The sequence below is a fragment of the Anarhichas minor genome, unplaced genomic scaffold (assembly GCF_050575085.1).
Source record: "Anarhichas minor isolate MPS153535 unplaced genomic scaffold, ASM5057508v1 ptg000007l, whole genome shotgun sequence".
NCBI lineage: Eukaryota > Metazoa > Chordata > Actinopteri > Perciformes > Anarhichadidae > Anarhichas > Anarhichas minor.
In genome coordinates, this window is record NW_027466453.1 from 19,238,184 (window position 1) to 19,254,205 (window position 16,022).

Sequence of the window (16,022 nt, forward strand, 5' to 3'; positions counted from 1 at the left end):
GGGTCTGTAAGACGAAGCAAATGGAACTTATTCTGGCTCACTGGTGATCCTGGATAACCACGCAGATCCACTGACTACTGACATCAGAACCATGAGTGAGATGAAGAGGTGGCGGCTGCGTGAACATTTGGTTAAAGCGACAGCAAGAAGTGATTCAACGAGGCTAAATACAAACACTATCGACGGATACACAGAATAGTGAACTACTTCTTAGTGCTGGTATTTCTCCTGGAGACTGTGTGTGTATATATCTGCTATTTGGTTTCTGCAGTGCAGCGACGGGCCGCAAGCTGCATGCAGATCAGTCTGAGAGGAGCAGAAAGGCCGTCCTGTGTTCATGACCTCTCTGGGCCGACAGCAGGCGGGAGGTCAGTGTCGGCTCCACCAGTCTGGTTTATTCTACTTCCTTCATCCCGCCAGCCAGCTGCTGTCGCCCCAAACTCTGACGTCTCGTGTCTGAAGTCTGGATTATAGAGAGACGGAGGAAGTGGTCCTTCCTCTTACAGGCGTCACTTTAGTTATTTGCTCTACAAATCTTTCATTATTCATACAAAATGTAACTACAAACAGACGACAAAATGATTAAAGCGTACCCATTTCTCTGCAGTAACTACAATACTTTCCTCTAATCTTTCAAGGTATTTCCTGTCTGAAAAGATGAATATCGAGATTACATCTTCTCCTGGGTTCCCTGCTGTTTATTGTGGGGGCCGAGCTAAACAAAGCAGTAAACAAACAAAGCGTGATAGAGGGGGGGGGGGGGGGTTTACACAGACACCCAGAGATGCAAATGAACAATTCACACGGTCTCACTGTCGAGGAAATTGAATTACCCGGCTTGTTGCTGGACTGGAGGAATGCATTACTAATGCTTTGAGGTGAGGAGCTGAATGGAGAGGGGGGGAGGAGGAGGGTGGTTGCCCCCCCCCAGCCAGACTTCCCGAGACTGGCTGGGCTCTCTGCCAGGTGGTCGGACCACGGCTCTCCTTCTCCTCGATGCCAGGCAGCTGCAGGACGGCCAGGAGACACTCCAGAGATTTAAAGCTGCACGAGGCAAGACTTCCATTTAAAAAAAAACTTCTGTTTAAGCCGCCGGAAAAACGAATTATGTATCAGAGCATAAACCTGTGGGTTTGTACGTAAATACAAATACATTTTCCAAAGCTGTGTGTGTGTGTGTGTGTGTGTGTGTGTGTGTGTGTGTGTGTGTGTGTGTGTGTGTGTGTGTGTGTGTGTGTGTGTGTGTGTGTGTGTGTGTGTGTGTGTGTGTGTGTGTGTGTGTGTGTGTGTGTGGTCGCAAGACAAAAAGATTCAGATCCACTGGTTTAATCCTCAACAATAATGATAATCTTTCATATTTGTGTATGTAAAATCTCAATTTGAAAGGTAACTAATGAGCACTAGTGACTACAGACACATGTAATGAAGTCAGAAGTACCTCGTCTCTCCTGCCTTTCACTGCTCATAATGTTCACTTTCTGCTCCCGTTTCTCGACATGATCGCCGTGTCATCGCAGGACGGATGAGGCTCCGGAACACTGAATGCAAACACAGGACGTTCATGTCCCGCTTGTGGAGGGAGTCCTGCTGCTTTGTTGCTGCCATGCTTATGCGAGGGAGGGGGGGGGGGGGACGTGCCTGGTTTGTCTCCTTTGTGGCCGGGCTCAGAGGGAGGCAGCTGTGTCCTGGGAGCCGCCGCTCAAGTTATTCACACCTCACCTCCTCCAGTCAGAGGGAGCACGTACATGAAGGATTTATGGAGCTGTCTGCTTATCCCCGTCCTCACCTTGATGCTTCAGGGCTTTCTCACAGCTCTTCCCTCTCCTTCCTGTTCTCTTAAAGTCATCTGTGTGAAGAATCTGTCTTGATCCCAGTGGTTCACCAGCACCTTTAAAAATGAACCACATGAGCGATTTAACCACATTATCTAAGCTAACCACGGTTACAATACAAAGGACAGAGTCGAGGCTTTTGCATTCAGATACAGTCAAAGTATTTTCCATATTCTTATGACAGTGATGAGGTATCTCTGACTGAGGTTGCACAACATCTGTCGTGAAACCTTCTTCACCTCTTCTTGATGTAACGATTCATTTTAAAAGGCATAACACAATGCCACACGGCTCTTACAACCTCATCTGCATCCGGATTTGCATTTCTGCAAAGTACCATGACTCAGTTATTTTACTTTGATGCAAATGACCATCAAATAACACATTTTACAGACAATATAAACTGTAATTAATGTAGGGATATCATTAGATAACAATGTGTTATTTGTATGTAACAGTTTGACCTTTTCCTTTAAAAAAAACAAACCAGCAGGATGAGGAATATTACACAATGATTGAGTTAATAAAAGTGAAACTAATACAACTGACCTACGTATACAACAAATCACTGTTAATGCTTCTTAAACGCCGTGTGCAAAGGTGTCGACATTAAAAATATAACCTAGCATTGGTTAGAATCATTAACATTTAACATGCATAAACAGTATATACTGTTTCATATTTGGCATTCATGGTGTTCTGTTAAAAGTCTTAATGTTTAAATCTTAAACACATTTTGTGCAGATCTTTGCAGGATGAAATGAATTTGGTTTAAAACAACAACACTTAATGTGAAAATCAATGGTTTCCTGTAATGCCTCTTCCAACTGAGAAAAAAAAAAAGAAAATGTCTTCCTCCAAATTCCTCAAGTCCTTCACTCAAGTGCTGCTCATAAGGAAGTTCAAGTCCCTCTCCAGTCTCCAGCAGGGATACGTGATACCTGGATTATGGTAAACTCAGGATTAAGGCCTGAGCCAGTTGCTGTGAGATGTCCCTGCGGGCCGGTGGGACGTGTCCCGCCGCTCCTAATCCTGCAGACAATGCTGCCTGTTAATTGGAGACTGACTGATATAGCAGAGGGCAGTCATGAAGACAATGTGCGAGTGGCCAGCGTCTCTGTAATCCCCTGCACTGTGAGGAATGTCCCTCTGTGGCAGCCATCCACACTCCACCACATCCACCTCACACTCTGGGGTTTTCCCTTTTACTGACAGTTAAGAGTCGCTGTTTCGGGTTGTTTTTCTTCCGAGTCATAACAAACACAAAGAGAGCGACTTTGCAGAGTTGTGAAATTTCACATGTTGCACTGATGGGAGGTGCAAGAAAGCACACCCAGGTGTTTGTGTTGTAATCAGCAGGAGACGAACCGTTAACAGACTTAAGTGTTTCCTGTCAGTCCACCTTGAAGCAGGGCTGAAATGATGTCAGTGTGAAGCCTCGATATCTAGTGCATTAAAGGTGTGTCTATACTTTAATATGCAGAAAATATTAATAAATATCAATAGGCCACATTCTGACTTGTCACAGTAGGAACAGCACAGGACTGATGGTTGCTGCATTTAGCTGCCTGGCTTTAGGGTTGCTGGTGTTGTACACGCTGACTCAAACCGAGCCATCGTTAGTGTTATTAGTAACATCTGTGCTTTTCCTACCTTGACACGTCAAAATGAGTGCTGTTTTTTGTGATTATTTTGTCTCTTCAGTCTTTTAATGTCTCTTTTTAGTTATTTAGTTGGTGGTTTTACATTGCTTTTTAGTCATTTTGCATTTATTTGTAATCCTGCAATGTTTATTTATAGTCGTTTGGTGCATCTTTGTGGCCGTTTTGGGTCACTTCAATCATTTAATGCATCCCTTTTAGTCATTTTGCATTACTTTTTATTCATTTTGCCTCTTGTTTTGCATGACTTTGTGGTTATTTGATCGACTTTCCATCAACAAACGTTACCAGTCACCTCATATAGAGACTGGTCTAGGGGCCGCTGGCCTGGTGTCTGATAAGCCTGTAAAATCACCAGCATTTAAGATGTTTATTATTCATGATAGCAGCTGTGCTTTCATATCAATAAAAAACTACTTCTATTAGCAGCTACAGTATCTTCAATATAACTCTGTTAAATTGAATGTTTTTCTGTGCTGCAGATATCTTACTATCTGACTCCTTTAGGACCATTGCAAACAGCTTCCGTGTTGAGGTCTCCACTGTCTCCAGTATTGTCCCAGATGTTGCCACAGCTATTTGGGACTGCCTTGTGGAGGAGTTTATGGCTGTGCCTACCACTAACCCTAACCCCGAACCCTAAACCCTAACCACCTAACCAAAGCTACCTTTAAAAGGCAAAACCCTTTTTATCATATGTCCCCAAACAAATCTAAATCTAACCCTAACCCTAACCCTAACCCTATCCGTCGTCTTTATCTATCTATTCGTCGTCGCTATCGGATAGATCGTCGTACCGGCTTCCACACAGGTAGCCGGTACGACGATCTATCTGTCGTCGTTACCTATCTATCCGTCGTCTTATCTATCTGGAGACATGTTGCGAATCCTTGTTTCCGTTTCACTTCGAGTGAACTGAAGGAGAAACCCACGGAAGCAGGAAATCATCCCAACATGGACGTCACGAGGCCAGGTGACAGCCGATTGTAGCGCTACTCCGATCGTTGGATTGCTTTTATCCTTCTGTATATTGAGTTGTCCACCGTACTTTTAAACTTTTTTCTTGGACTCTACTCATAGTATGGCTATGTCACTGCAAACTATCATACTTGCAGTTAAGGGACGTCTTCCACCGCCTGGACGGTGTATCCATGGCGGCGGCCCAGTCGAAGCAGATGTCATTTATGCTATATTCCAGTCTTGCTGACACTCACCTCCGTAGATTCTCAGCTGGTCTCGGACACTGCAGACACTCTGCCTTGGCTACCCAGCGACGGTCCTGCGGCCACGGTAAAGCCGTGCAATGCCCAAGCACATCCAAAACGGCTCTTTTAAGAGCTACCCGTGAGTGGTTTAGGAGCAGCAGGACCAGCACCATGATGCTCTTCCTCACCATCCTCTAATGACCGATCTGGTTCATCTTTGAACATTAACAATAAAAAATTTTATAACCCAAACGTGCTGCTTTAATTAAATAGTAATTTGCCTGCAAATACAATCACATTTTTCTCTTTTAAAGCTATGATAGTATAGTGGTTTAAGATCCGGAGCCCAGGGTTCAAAGCTCACCTTTATTATAACTTATTTTTGCTCATGAAAATTTTTTTTAACAAGTACAAAAACCATACAGAACCAGGCTTTGCCAAATGAAAAAACGGTTAGGGTTAGGGTTTCTCCCTGAGGCGAAAAACTGTAGGCGGGCAGATTTCTCCTCAAGTGTGACTCAAACTGAGACAGACGCAAGTCATGCGGGACTTTTTATGTTTTGTATACAGAGCATGATCGACTTTTTGGATAATGGATCCTTTATCACTGGAAGATAATCAGCAACAGCCTCCAGTCATATTTCACCATGTGCGGCTTGCTGACAGTTGGTCAGCCATGTCTACAGTTGGATGTTTGTGTTCTTCTAATCTCTTACCTGTCTCGTATGCAAAACAGCTGGAATTATTAAAATCATTCCATTGAATGACAGATCTTTGGAGACGTTACAACTGAGTTATACTTTTCACCATGCGGCAGCCTCCTGTGCTGAAAAGTGAAGACAATAAGGAAGTGCCAACAACTGCAGTTCCTCAAATGGCCACTTGAGGCTGGTTCCAAAAGCGACTCAATCCCCATAGACCACCATGTTAAAATGTCCAACTCTACAGCTGAAATAAACGTGCTAACAGACTGGTACAAAAAACGGGTTTGGTCTCTACAGCCAATATCCCCATTCATGACAACTGTACGGGGGTTGAATTTTTATATAACTCACCCGTTTAAATAAAATGAAAGGCTTAAAGTTAGGCATAATTGTGGGCGTGGCCGCTTTAAGTGACAGTTGGGTGTCGTCGTAACTGCCAAGATGGCGGCGGCAACCGGAGCGACCCAACTTTGAGCCTCACAACGGCCGTTTTAAAACTAACACGGACTTCACGTCCATATTTTACACTGTCTAAATATATTAAAACAAACGCAGTTTAGCGTGGAAGAACTACTGAAAACCCTTGCTTTAGTTATAATACCTCAATGTTAACATACTACATTAAAACATGTACTTCAAGGAATAGTTTAACATGGTAGCGAGATCTGTCAGTTAGCTCGCTAAATGTTAAGCTAACGTTACAGCTAGCAACTGGTTAGCTTAGCTTACCATCATGAAACAGGGGGAATCAGCTAGCCTGGCTCTGTCCAAAGGTAAGAAAACGGCCTGTTAGCACCATTAAAGCTCACTAATTAACACGCTGTATCTTGCTTGTTAAATCGGCATAAAAATAGGAATGTAAAAACATCAATTGGCTGTTTTTCTTTGGGTAATGTGCAGCTGGTCATTGGGCAACTGGGCCCAGACCAACACATTTTTCAGTTTGTATGAATTAATAACGTTAACAAACTTGTGTACTTGAATTTAAGTATCCATACTAGCAACTGATTCACTATACTACCAGTAGTAGAAATGCTGCCATGTCTCTGTGTGAAGCTGAAATCTTGGCCTCAGCTCGGAGTGTAAATTTAAATGCTAATAGTGTAGCTACACTTTAAAGCTCACTCCGACTGTATATATTATTCTGCGTCTTCTGGTATGGAAACAGTCATAATTGCAGTAGCAAACGTTAAGAAAAGATAAACAGTGGAAAAGCACCAAAGTACAGTAATCACATAATAACAGATTAGTGTGTTTGAAGGATTACTGACGCAGAGGGATTAGAAATGAGTGGGAGGAAACAGTTTTAGGCTAATTTAAATCTCAGACTTTCTACTTTATTTCCCCTCTTTGTAATAGTACACAAACAAACTTGCCTTTTTAATGTTTTACCAGTGAACAAAAACACTCTTAACTCTGTGATAGTGTGCACATCTCTTCTGTTATGATTTTAAAAAATGTTACATCTAAGTGACAGTTTTGAGAGTTTAAAAAGATTAGGGGCGCGTTAGACCAACACTTTAATGATTTGTTATGTATGTAAAAACCTTTATCTTTTGTAGGAAAAGATCAATGTGCTGCAGATGTGATTACTGTTTGCACATCCACAGCTTGCCAGTTTATTAAGACAAGAGTTTTAACTTAAGCCTCATGCCCTTCTTTCCCATGTGCAGTGCCAGAGGAGGCATCTCTCTCTCTTCCTATTCTGTGAAGCTGATCAAGCGTTTGCCACTGAATACATGGTGATTATAACTCAGACTGCTTTGATTGTTCTTTGTCATACAATGTATGATTGGAAACTTCTGCACAGATTTATTGTAAACGTTATACAAGTCAACAGAGAGAAGAGAGAGAGGGTGCAGATGTCTGTTTGAACATGAGATTTAGACACATGAAAGACTGCAGTTTTTCCCACTTCACGTCTCTGGAAGGCAAAGCTGTGGTTATGGGTTTGTGGTGAGGATGTTTGCACCGAGTAATTTGTCTCCCATGCAAGGCTTTGGTGATGGATCCTCTGCTCTGTGTGTGCCAGAGTTCAGCCAGCATGTGCACATGCAGGATGATAACGTTTTAAACTGCACTTTTGTGCTGATAATTAGTAAAACTGCAAGTAATCTGTCTTTTAGTCAGAATTATATTCTCGACAGAGAATATAATCAGAGAATATAATTCTGATAATTCTGATTCAGGCAGTTTTTTAGACCAAAATTCAACCCTAAAATTCATTCAGAGATGATATAATGTGGAAAGAAATAGTCCATTAGAAGTAAAAGTCAGAGAAGGACTCCTTACAGTGTTACTTTATCATGTATTATATAATAGGATTGATGCATTAACATGTAAGCAGCGTCTTATCGTTATATTTGTCTGTTGTGAAGCTAATTTGACCCATTTTTATTGATCGTTGGCTGCTTTACTTTACTGTATAATTAAACAAATCATATTTTCTATGTTTAATACAGATATTTCAACTCTTAATCAGCAAATAGATTAGCAACTACGTTCTCCAATAAGTGTAGTGGAGTAAAGAGTAAAATACTTTCCTCAGGGTAGAAGCATAAAATAGTCAAAACTCTAAATACCAGAATGATAGAAAGTGAATAATCATTTATACACAGTGATATATTTCAGTCCAGTGGTTCCCAACCAGCGGTTAGGTTAGAATATGAAATATGTAGGAGGTTTAATTTAAGTCCTGCTACACAAATTAGCATTTTTGGACTAATCACTGATGTTCGATTTGTTTTGTGTAAAATGTTAATTATTGCTTCTTTAAACCTGTTATTTAAAGGTGACATCACTCAAGAGTTGTTTAATCTTTAATAATGCATTGTTTTACAAGGTTATCATGTTTACGTGAAATTGTCTTCAAGGTAACTGTGTCTGTAACTGTCAAATGAAGTAGACGCATATAAAGTAGCATGAAATGGAAATACTAAAGTACAAATACTTAAGAACAGTAATAATAATAACTTTATTTGTATAGCAGTCAGTGCTTGACTAAATGTAGGCTACCGTTACTTTCCACCACTGCATTAATAAATCAATAACACTAAAAGAAGATCCATTATCTTGAACTTGGAAGACAAAGTCAAATAAAAACACGACCAAATATGTAATGTTTCTCAGTGGTTATGCACTTTTATTCAAAGTTGTCGGTCCCACCGTGGGTCCCATGGTAGTTAATACCAGGATCAGCTCATAATCCCTGAGAAGCCAGTATTGGGAATGAACCGCTCGAACCCTCCAGATACTGGAGAATAAACACCACAGTCACTTAACGCAGTTCAAGGCAGTACAAAAATATCATGTCCGGGTCAATAAACGCATATGTAAACCACAAAGGGGAAATTCCATCCTACACATTATACTACGCATTTAAAACAAAGGGCACAGTACACAATACTGCAGTCAAAATGTACAGGGCCACCCAATATGGGTGAGAGACGACACGGAGGGAACGGACCCCTCCATGTGGAAACACTCATGTTGCTCCTGTAAAGTTCTCACCTCAGCGGCAACCAGCCCATAAATATTATGTGTAAATAAAGAACATTCATGTTGAGGACAACAGAGAAGCTCAGCAGTCTTTTGTGCAAACTATTATAGACTGTGGCTCACGTTACACACGTGGTTATTATTTAGATGCCATTGTTTCTTTCTTTCTTTGCTTTTCACTAATTCTTCACTGTTGAACCTTTTTTTGAGGTGAGCAACTTTTCAGGAGCAATCATCAGCTCATTTGAAAGTCAGCTGTGCAATTTTTCAAACAACAATAAAAAAACATTTCAAAAGCAATTTAAAAGCTGATTGTAACCCTGCATCAAAATCTCTTCCACTCGTTATTCATCCTCCTTTGTAACAAATGCAAGGAGTGTTATTAAAAACATGAATGGATGAGAGATTGCGACGGGTTATTTCTCTTTTCTTTGTTATAGTTTGGACATAAATCTGAGGCATGTCATTAAAAAGGACATAAATTAGGTCAGTTGACCAAAAAACTATCGCAAAGGGAAAAGTGCTTAGTCCTGATATACCTCAGATTAGGTCACCAAAGGATGCATTAGGGAGTCTGCCAGCTCAGTTCATGGGAGAAATAACAGTTAACTTAAAAGCACAACAAAATCTTCATATTAGCACATTTGTCCGGAGTCATCGGAGTAAAAACATCTAAACAAAAAAGCCAATTATATGCGATAAAAGCCAACAAAAGCCTAGAAACAAAGACCTGTATGGCTTTGCATTTTTAAAAAGCGAAAAAAATAAAATTAAAAAGTTAATGTGAAGCTGGCAAAAAGGCTTGAATATATGTCAATACATTCTATGAGAATTGCAGATACATTTACAAGCAACATATACATCACAAAGCTCAACTGATTGCCTGCAAAGCTTAACGCTGAAAGCTACTTCCTGCCGAGAGCCGGGGTCCTTCCACCAGAACATAATGGGGCGAGGTCCTGGCTCCGGACAGGAAGGAATAGTCCCGAGGCGGGCCGCACAGCAGCCCAGTAAAACTATTAAAGACCGCACAGCAACAATACAGCAGCCGTGCGGTCTAACAACAAACACTGGTCCCCGCGAGCCTTTCAGATACCGAGGCACGACGGGGACGAGGATGAGAAAGGAGCGGTCGCCCTAGAAGGCAACCTGAGGGGGACACCATGGGGTGTCTGGGTACAGGAGACAGTGCACCGACTTGAACCTGGAAGACAGCGAGAAGAACGTTGGAGTCAGACTTGTTGAAAAGTGTTGAAACTGATTTAAATCTATGTCATTAAATCCAGAACAATCGCTCACCTCGATGGATCCTCCTCCACAGGATAAGCCCCTTTGAAATTGATGATATTACTCTTGTTTTCGAACATCCCATAACTGAGGGTGATCTGGAACAACAATTACAGGGGAGACTTAGAACATAGAAGAAGAAAAACACCAAGAATACTGGACACGGACTGTGTATTTAATAAGCCTCTCACCTGCTTGTTTATCTCCGATCTGGACACTTGTTGCAGGTTCTCCAGGTGGGAGTGGAACAGGTTGCTGCGGGTCAGAGGAACCCCCAGAACCGACTCGATGATGTAGCCGATGGTGCAGTCGTCGGGCAGCCGGATCTTCTCCGCCGTGTTCATGAAGTGGCCGCCGCTGGAGGAACAGAAAATACACACTTGGTCAGTGCTGAGTTTTGCTGTTTTCACCCTGAGCGCTCTGTAGATAACACAGGGTGTGTGTGTGTGTGTGTGTGTGTGTGTGTGTGTGTGTGTGTGTGTGTGTGTGTGTCTCGGTATCTCACCTGGCCCACGGGCTCATCTTCAGCGCCAGACCTCGGCTCACACAGAAGCCTGCTCCTCCAGTAGCAAACCAGAAGTTGACTGGTTTCTGTAAGGACACAGAGAAGAAGTTGGTCAATATGCAGAATCATCCGACAAATACGAGCCTGTATGATCTGGAAGTTACAATTCAACAAATATAAGAATCTTCTGCGTACCATCTTGTTGTCGCCCAGCCTCTCTGTGGCCTCGATGGGCCGGTCCAGACTGGGTTTACCGATGTACATGTCCTGGGTGTGGGGGTACTGGGACAGGTGCTTCACCAGAGTCCGAACGTTCACGTAGTTGTCATCATCTACGTGACAGAACCACCTAAGAAACAGAAGAACCGTTAGATCCTGAGATATTCACACTAATAAATACAAAAAAATCACAATTCAAATAAATATCAAGGACTCACTTTTTCCCCGACTCTATGAACTTATCGTATTCCACCGCCATCTTGCACGAGAGAGCTTGTCGGCTGTGAGCTGCAGAGCAGTTTGTGTTGATTGCGTGACTTCCTGTGGCAACAATTCAATAAACAGGTTATTAATGAAAGATGACACCATGAATAGAGGCTTTCACAGAAGAATGACCTTTTAAAAATAAGATTTCTCATTAATTCAGCGTGCCCTTTCTAATAAAGCAAAGAGCATCTCAGTTCCCAACATGACACTTACCAATTTTCTTTTTCAGCTCCGCATCCTCTCCGTCTGTGAAGATGTGCGTCTGCAAACAAACAAAGGGAGAATTCAGATCAGTGGTCGTTAAATCCACAAAAAATGATAAGCGCTTTGGACGGTCATGTGAAGCGCCCGGTCACACGATCAAATTCAACGGTGTGTCCAAAGCCCTCCTTCCTCACGTCCATCCAGTGCGCTGTGATTAGCATCAATCAACATGCCTTTTATGCAGCGGAAAACACATCGAGTTAAACAACCCCGGCTCTAAGAAAGGCCTTTTGTCCCGCGTTTCACTCTCTCCATGGCAACTGTGCTGCCGCCCCGAAGCATCCCAGACATAGAACAAAGCAGGAGGCAGACTGTCCGCCCCCACACACACCCCATTCATGTATCCCATGCCGAGCCCCCCCCCCCCGGACCTGCTGCCGGGCTTCAACGTGTTGAATGCAGCTAAAACAGAAGCAAACAGCAGATAAACTACCAACACGATCCTCTGTGTGCTCGCCGCTGTACGACTGACAGACCCGTGAATCGAGCCACGAGACTGCAGGCGCTTGTTAAATGTAGCAGTTACTCATAAAAGGAGTGAACAACAAAAGGATTAGACTCCTCTTTATGACGCCTCACACTGAGCAGGTGCAAGCCGGTGAATGGCGACTGATGATGAAAAGGGGCCCCGAGCTTCGTGTTTACTCTTCACCTCAGGTGAGGCAGCACCTGCCCAACGTCACGCTACCTTATCTGCGCCACGTGTCCCTACACGCCGGTGTCAACTATGACTCGCACTCCTGCAACGTCTCTGCCCTGCTGCCGCCGAGCAACTGCCATTTCTATGCTCTGCATCCAGAAAACAGGCCGCTGACTTCACTCGGATGAAAAGACTCATCTTTCTACTTTTTTCTTTTCCCGGCCGACCGAAACAGTTCGTGGAAGCAGATGTTGCTCGATGCTGAAGCCATGAGCCGGTATTTGTTTAAGGAAGAGTGGTGGTTTGAGAGGAGAAGGGATCAGAGGCTGGCGCTGTTTGCTTTAAAGCCCGTTGAATAGACGGCCTAATCACTGAGGCAGCTGCCAGAGCTGCCAGGGCACTGACAGAAAGAGAGGGAGGGAGGGAGGGAGGCTGGGGGAGAGAGGGGAGGAATCTCACTGCTGATTAGTAAATTGAAAACCGTGTGTGGCCATTCACCCCCCCCCTTAGGCCCACGTACACGGCCAGAGCCTCTTGAATAGAACAATGCTGTGAGTTTTCATGCTGGGTAAAGTCTCCACTGGGTAAATTCTAAATATGTTTGCCAGCATTTGCATACAGCTGCAGCAGTTAACTGAAGAGAAACCTCCCTGGGAAGGCTTTTTTCCCCCTCCGTCTTTGTTTCTGAACTGAAACTTAAAGAGAACACTTACTTTCTCGGAATACTAATTCATACCACAAAAAAAAGAAAAAAGCACCAGATGGCCGTGTGTGAAGCAGAGATAAGAGGAGAGGAGGGAGATGAGAGCTGCACTCCTGACCACAGGAAGACCTGGCACGGTCCTGTCTGAGCTGAACGTGGTGCCTGGCTGGCTGTCTCCAGCTCCACGGGAAGGAAGGGCATCAGACCCCCCCCACACACACACCCCCTCCTGCAACCACTTCCACACCCTCCTGATTCAAAGCCTTTGTAGCCCATTTCATCAGGACAAATTATTTGTACCACCGCTGCACAGGATGGGGTAAATGGCGTGCACATATTAGTCACATATTTTTTATAGCCATCTGTCCTCTTCAATGACACCCTCCCAGTTGTACTTCACAGCGAAGACATTTTTAAAAAGCGCCCATTGTTAGGAGTGCTGGCTAATTATCATACTCTTAAGAGAGGAATGCATGGCACACCGTGAAGACGCCGGTGCCAGCTGCTGAATGCATCTGAAGACGGTACGTGCAAGTTTTACAAATCAATCCGATCTACTCTCTGGAGCGGTTGTGATCCATTTTCTTCTTCTTGTTTTATGGCCCTGCTCTCAGTACGAAGTCATATCGCTCAAGGGTGATTAATAGAGAACAGGAAGGCGTTTTGTACAAGAAAGAGTTGAAATGACTTTTGATGAGAAAGAGGCTTTCTCATCAAAAGCGCCAATTCACAGATAAAGTGGGTCTGGCGTTTAATAGCCTCAGAGGGTAACATTTTACATAAAGACACTACAAAAAAGGCTGTTAGTGCTCTGAATGGGCTCAAAGATTAAGGCGGCCACAGGCGCTATTGTGTCAACACATCTATCGCAGAGATAATCTTCCCTCTCTGTTCTCATGTAAACACCAGCAGATAGCGGCGCCATCTGCACACGAGAGAAAGAGATGTCCCTCTGAGCGGAAGAGGAGCAGAACAAGAAGTCTTTTAAAGAGCAGTTTGCATGAATAACACTTTTGTCCCTCGTGTGTGCTTCTACAAAAGTGATCCAAACTCCACAGATGTCCATCAGCTGAGCGTGAGAATCGACCGAGGATGGCCATATGTACACGGTGGGAACTCGGAGCATCATATGGCTGGCATTAGGGACCGTCCTTTGTTCCGTCGCTCCTGACCACCTGGCACCCTTCCTCCAGGAACTCCCTCTTGCATTGTGGGTCCCGCTCTGTCCTTTTTTTTGTCCACGCAGCCACCCACCAGCTGCCCGCCCACAAGCCCTGCTGTTAACTCTGTCGGCTGGGTTAACTAACATCATCCAGTGCAGTGATTACAACCAATTAGCACAGTCAAGTCTCATCCGAGCAGATGTTGCGGTGCAAGGTTTGGGCATTAACGTGAGCCGTGCAGGTGATTGTGCCGGGCCTGTTATCTTTACAGTTTTACTGACATCAGACACTAGAGAAGAAACCCCAAACTTTACCAGAGAGGAGAACCTGTGTGTGACAGCGGCCGAGGCAAATTAAAAACGCACATCTGGGAGCAGGACAAAACCACTTTGAATAGCAGCCGTTTCCTCCACATTATAGCCGTGCGTGTCTTTGTGCACTCTCTGAAGGAGCTTGCTTCTCAAGGCCACATTTTCACACTCAGCGTGCCGCATAAACTCGCCTATAGACACACCCCTTTGTCCCAGGCATCCCCTCAAACGAAGCCCCCGTTTTCCCATCCCTCCAGTGAGCTTGACCCAGACTCGGCTCCCACGTTCCCATGGAGAGAGGGGAGACAAGGGGCTGGGAAAGCTTTTCTTTCCCCTTCAGAAAGACGCTTTGTTAGTGCTGGAAGGGGGACAGCACTGGAGTCGGTGCTGTGAAGCATCCATTGCACCGGGGGCATTCACAGGGACACCCAAAGAGAGGAGGGATAATAGAGAGGGAGAGAGGGGGGTGAGAGAGGGAGAAGTGGGAGTCCTGAATCTGCTCCCTCTCGTTCTCAGGGACATCACTCAGAGGAGAATAAAAAGTGACAGAGCCGAGGAGACTCAGCACGGTTAACAGGGCTTGTGTGGCTATTTCAGTGTGTCATGTGGTGACAAGGGGGAACAATGCAGCACTGTAAGCAGCCATCAAACAGGCATCACCTGCATCACTTATTGTTCAGCTCTGCAGCCCACAAACAAGCCCCCCATCATATCTACACTTCCAGCTGCACACATGCATCCCACATTTTCCTTTACCTGTTGCATGTTTCGTGAGATCCACGTGTCCAGCAGCAGATTCAGTCTGGACTGGTGGAACTTCTTGGTGGTCTTCACGGCGATGAAGACGTCGTCGGCGCTGATGTCCTCGGCTGGAGGCGGCTCGGCGGCGGAGGAGCGCGCGGGCTGCTCCGCCTCCCTCCGTCCCCGCGTGAGTTTGGTGAAGTACGCCGAGAATCCCTTCTTAGTTTGCGCGTCGCTCTCGTCGTGCCGCGCGGCATCCTGGAGCAGAGAGCGCGTGCCGGCGTCCCCTCCGGTGGCCTCGTCGTCCACCTGACCGCGGTGATGCTGCACGGCGACCAGGACCAGCAGCAGCAGGCAGAGGCACGCTGTGCTGGCGACAGAGATGGCTGTCTTCTTATTGCTATTCATCGACATGATTCAACTTTTTTTTAAAAGACTAAAAAAAAAACTATGAAGCGGCGCAACAAATCCCCAATGCAAAGTCCATAAGGTGTTTTATTCTCTCAGTAAAACAAAAGGATGAACAGCTCCGTCCCTGTGCATAGCGGAATCGCAAGTAAGTAGTTTGTTACAGGGGAGAATATATCAGCTTCCATGCTGGCCACGCCTCGTGGGAGGGCCTTGAATGCAGCATGCCAGCAACAGGGCGTGGTTAGTGTGTGCGTGTGTGTGTGCGTGTGCGTGTGTGTGTTATGCAGAGTTCAGTTTGGCTTTTACAGAGATAATAGGAGTAAAATATTGACCCAGAGAACACAGAGCTGCAGGTGGTCACGAGGAAAGGTGTGTTTCAAAATGCACCTGGAGGAAAAAGAAGTTCCTCCAGATCTAAATTTGCATTTGTCTTCTTTTCAAGGTGAAGCTATTTGAATTCTGCCGGGTGTTCACCAGAGAAACGGGCTCTATTGTTCTTCACTGACCTTGTGAGGACTCTAAACAGTTGGCCATTCCTGACAACACTTGTTATTCAAATTCTGGCTCTCACAACCGAGTGCCGTCTGGTGCCGGGAGGCTGACCAAAAGAC

General features: G+C 44.6%; 1 protein-coding gene across 1 annotated transcript; it reads right to left on the reverse strand.

The window, feature by feature from the left end:
• Positions 1 to 8,518: 8,518 nt before the first annotated feature.
• On the reverse strand, positions 8,519 to 15,551 carry lfng (LFNG O-fucosylpeptide 3-beta-N-acetylglucosaminyltransferase). The gene is made up of 8 exons (XM_076086429.1): positions 15,016 to 15,551; positions 11,392 to 11,440; positions 11,130 to 11,232; positions 10,888 to 11,041; positions 10,693 to 10,778; positions 10,379 to 10,544; positions 10,200 to 10,285; positions 8,519 to 10,104 (listed from the first exon to the last, which is right to left on the reverse strand). Exons 1-8 carry the CDS (start codon positions 15,412 to 15,414, stop codon positions 10,038 to 10,040), a joined length of 1,110 nt encoding a protein of 369 aa, XP_075942544.1. The 5' UTR covers positions 15,415 to 15,551; the 3' UTR covers positions 8,519 to 10,037.
• Between the last annotated feature and the right edge of the window lie 471 nt (positions 15,552 to 16,022).

Coding starts and splice junctions, on each gene's coding strand:
- lfng (XM_076086429.1), bottom strand. CDS start 15,414: ATGTCGATGAATAGCAATAAGAAGACAGCCATCTCTGTCGCCAGCACA. Junction 11,233..11,391: donor GGAGCTGAAAAAGAAAATTG/GTAAGTGTCATG, acceptor TTGTTGCCACAG/GAAGTCACGCAATCAACACA. Junction 10,545..10,692: donor AAGATGAGCCCGTGGGCCAG/GTGAGATACCGA, acceptor CTGTTCCTCCAG/CGGCGGCCACTTCATGAACA.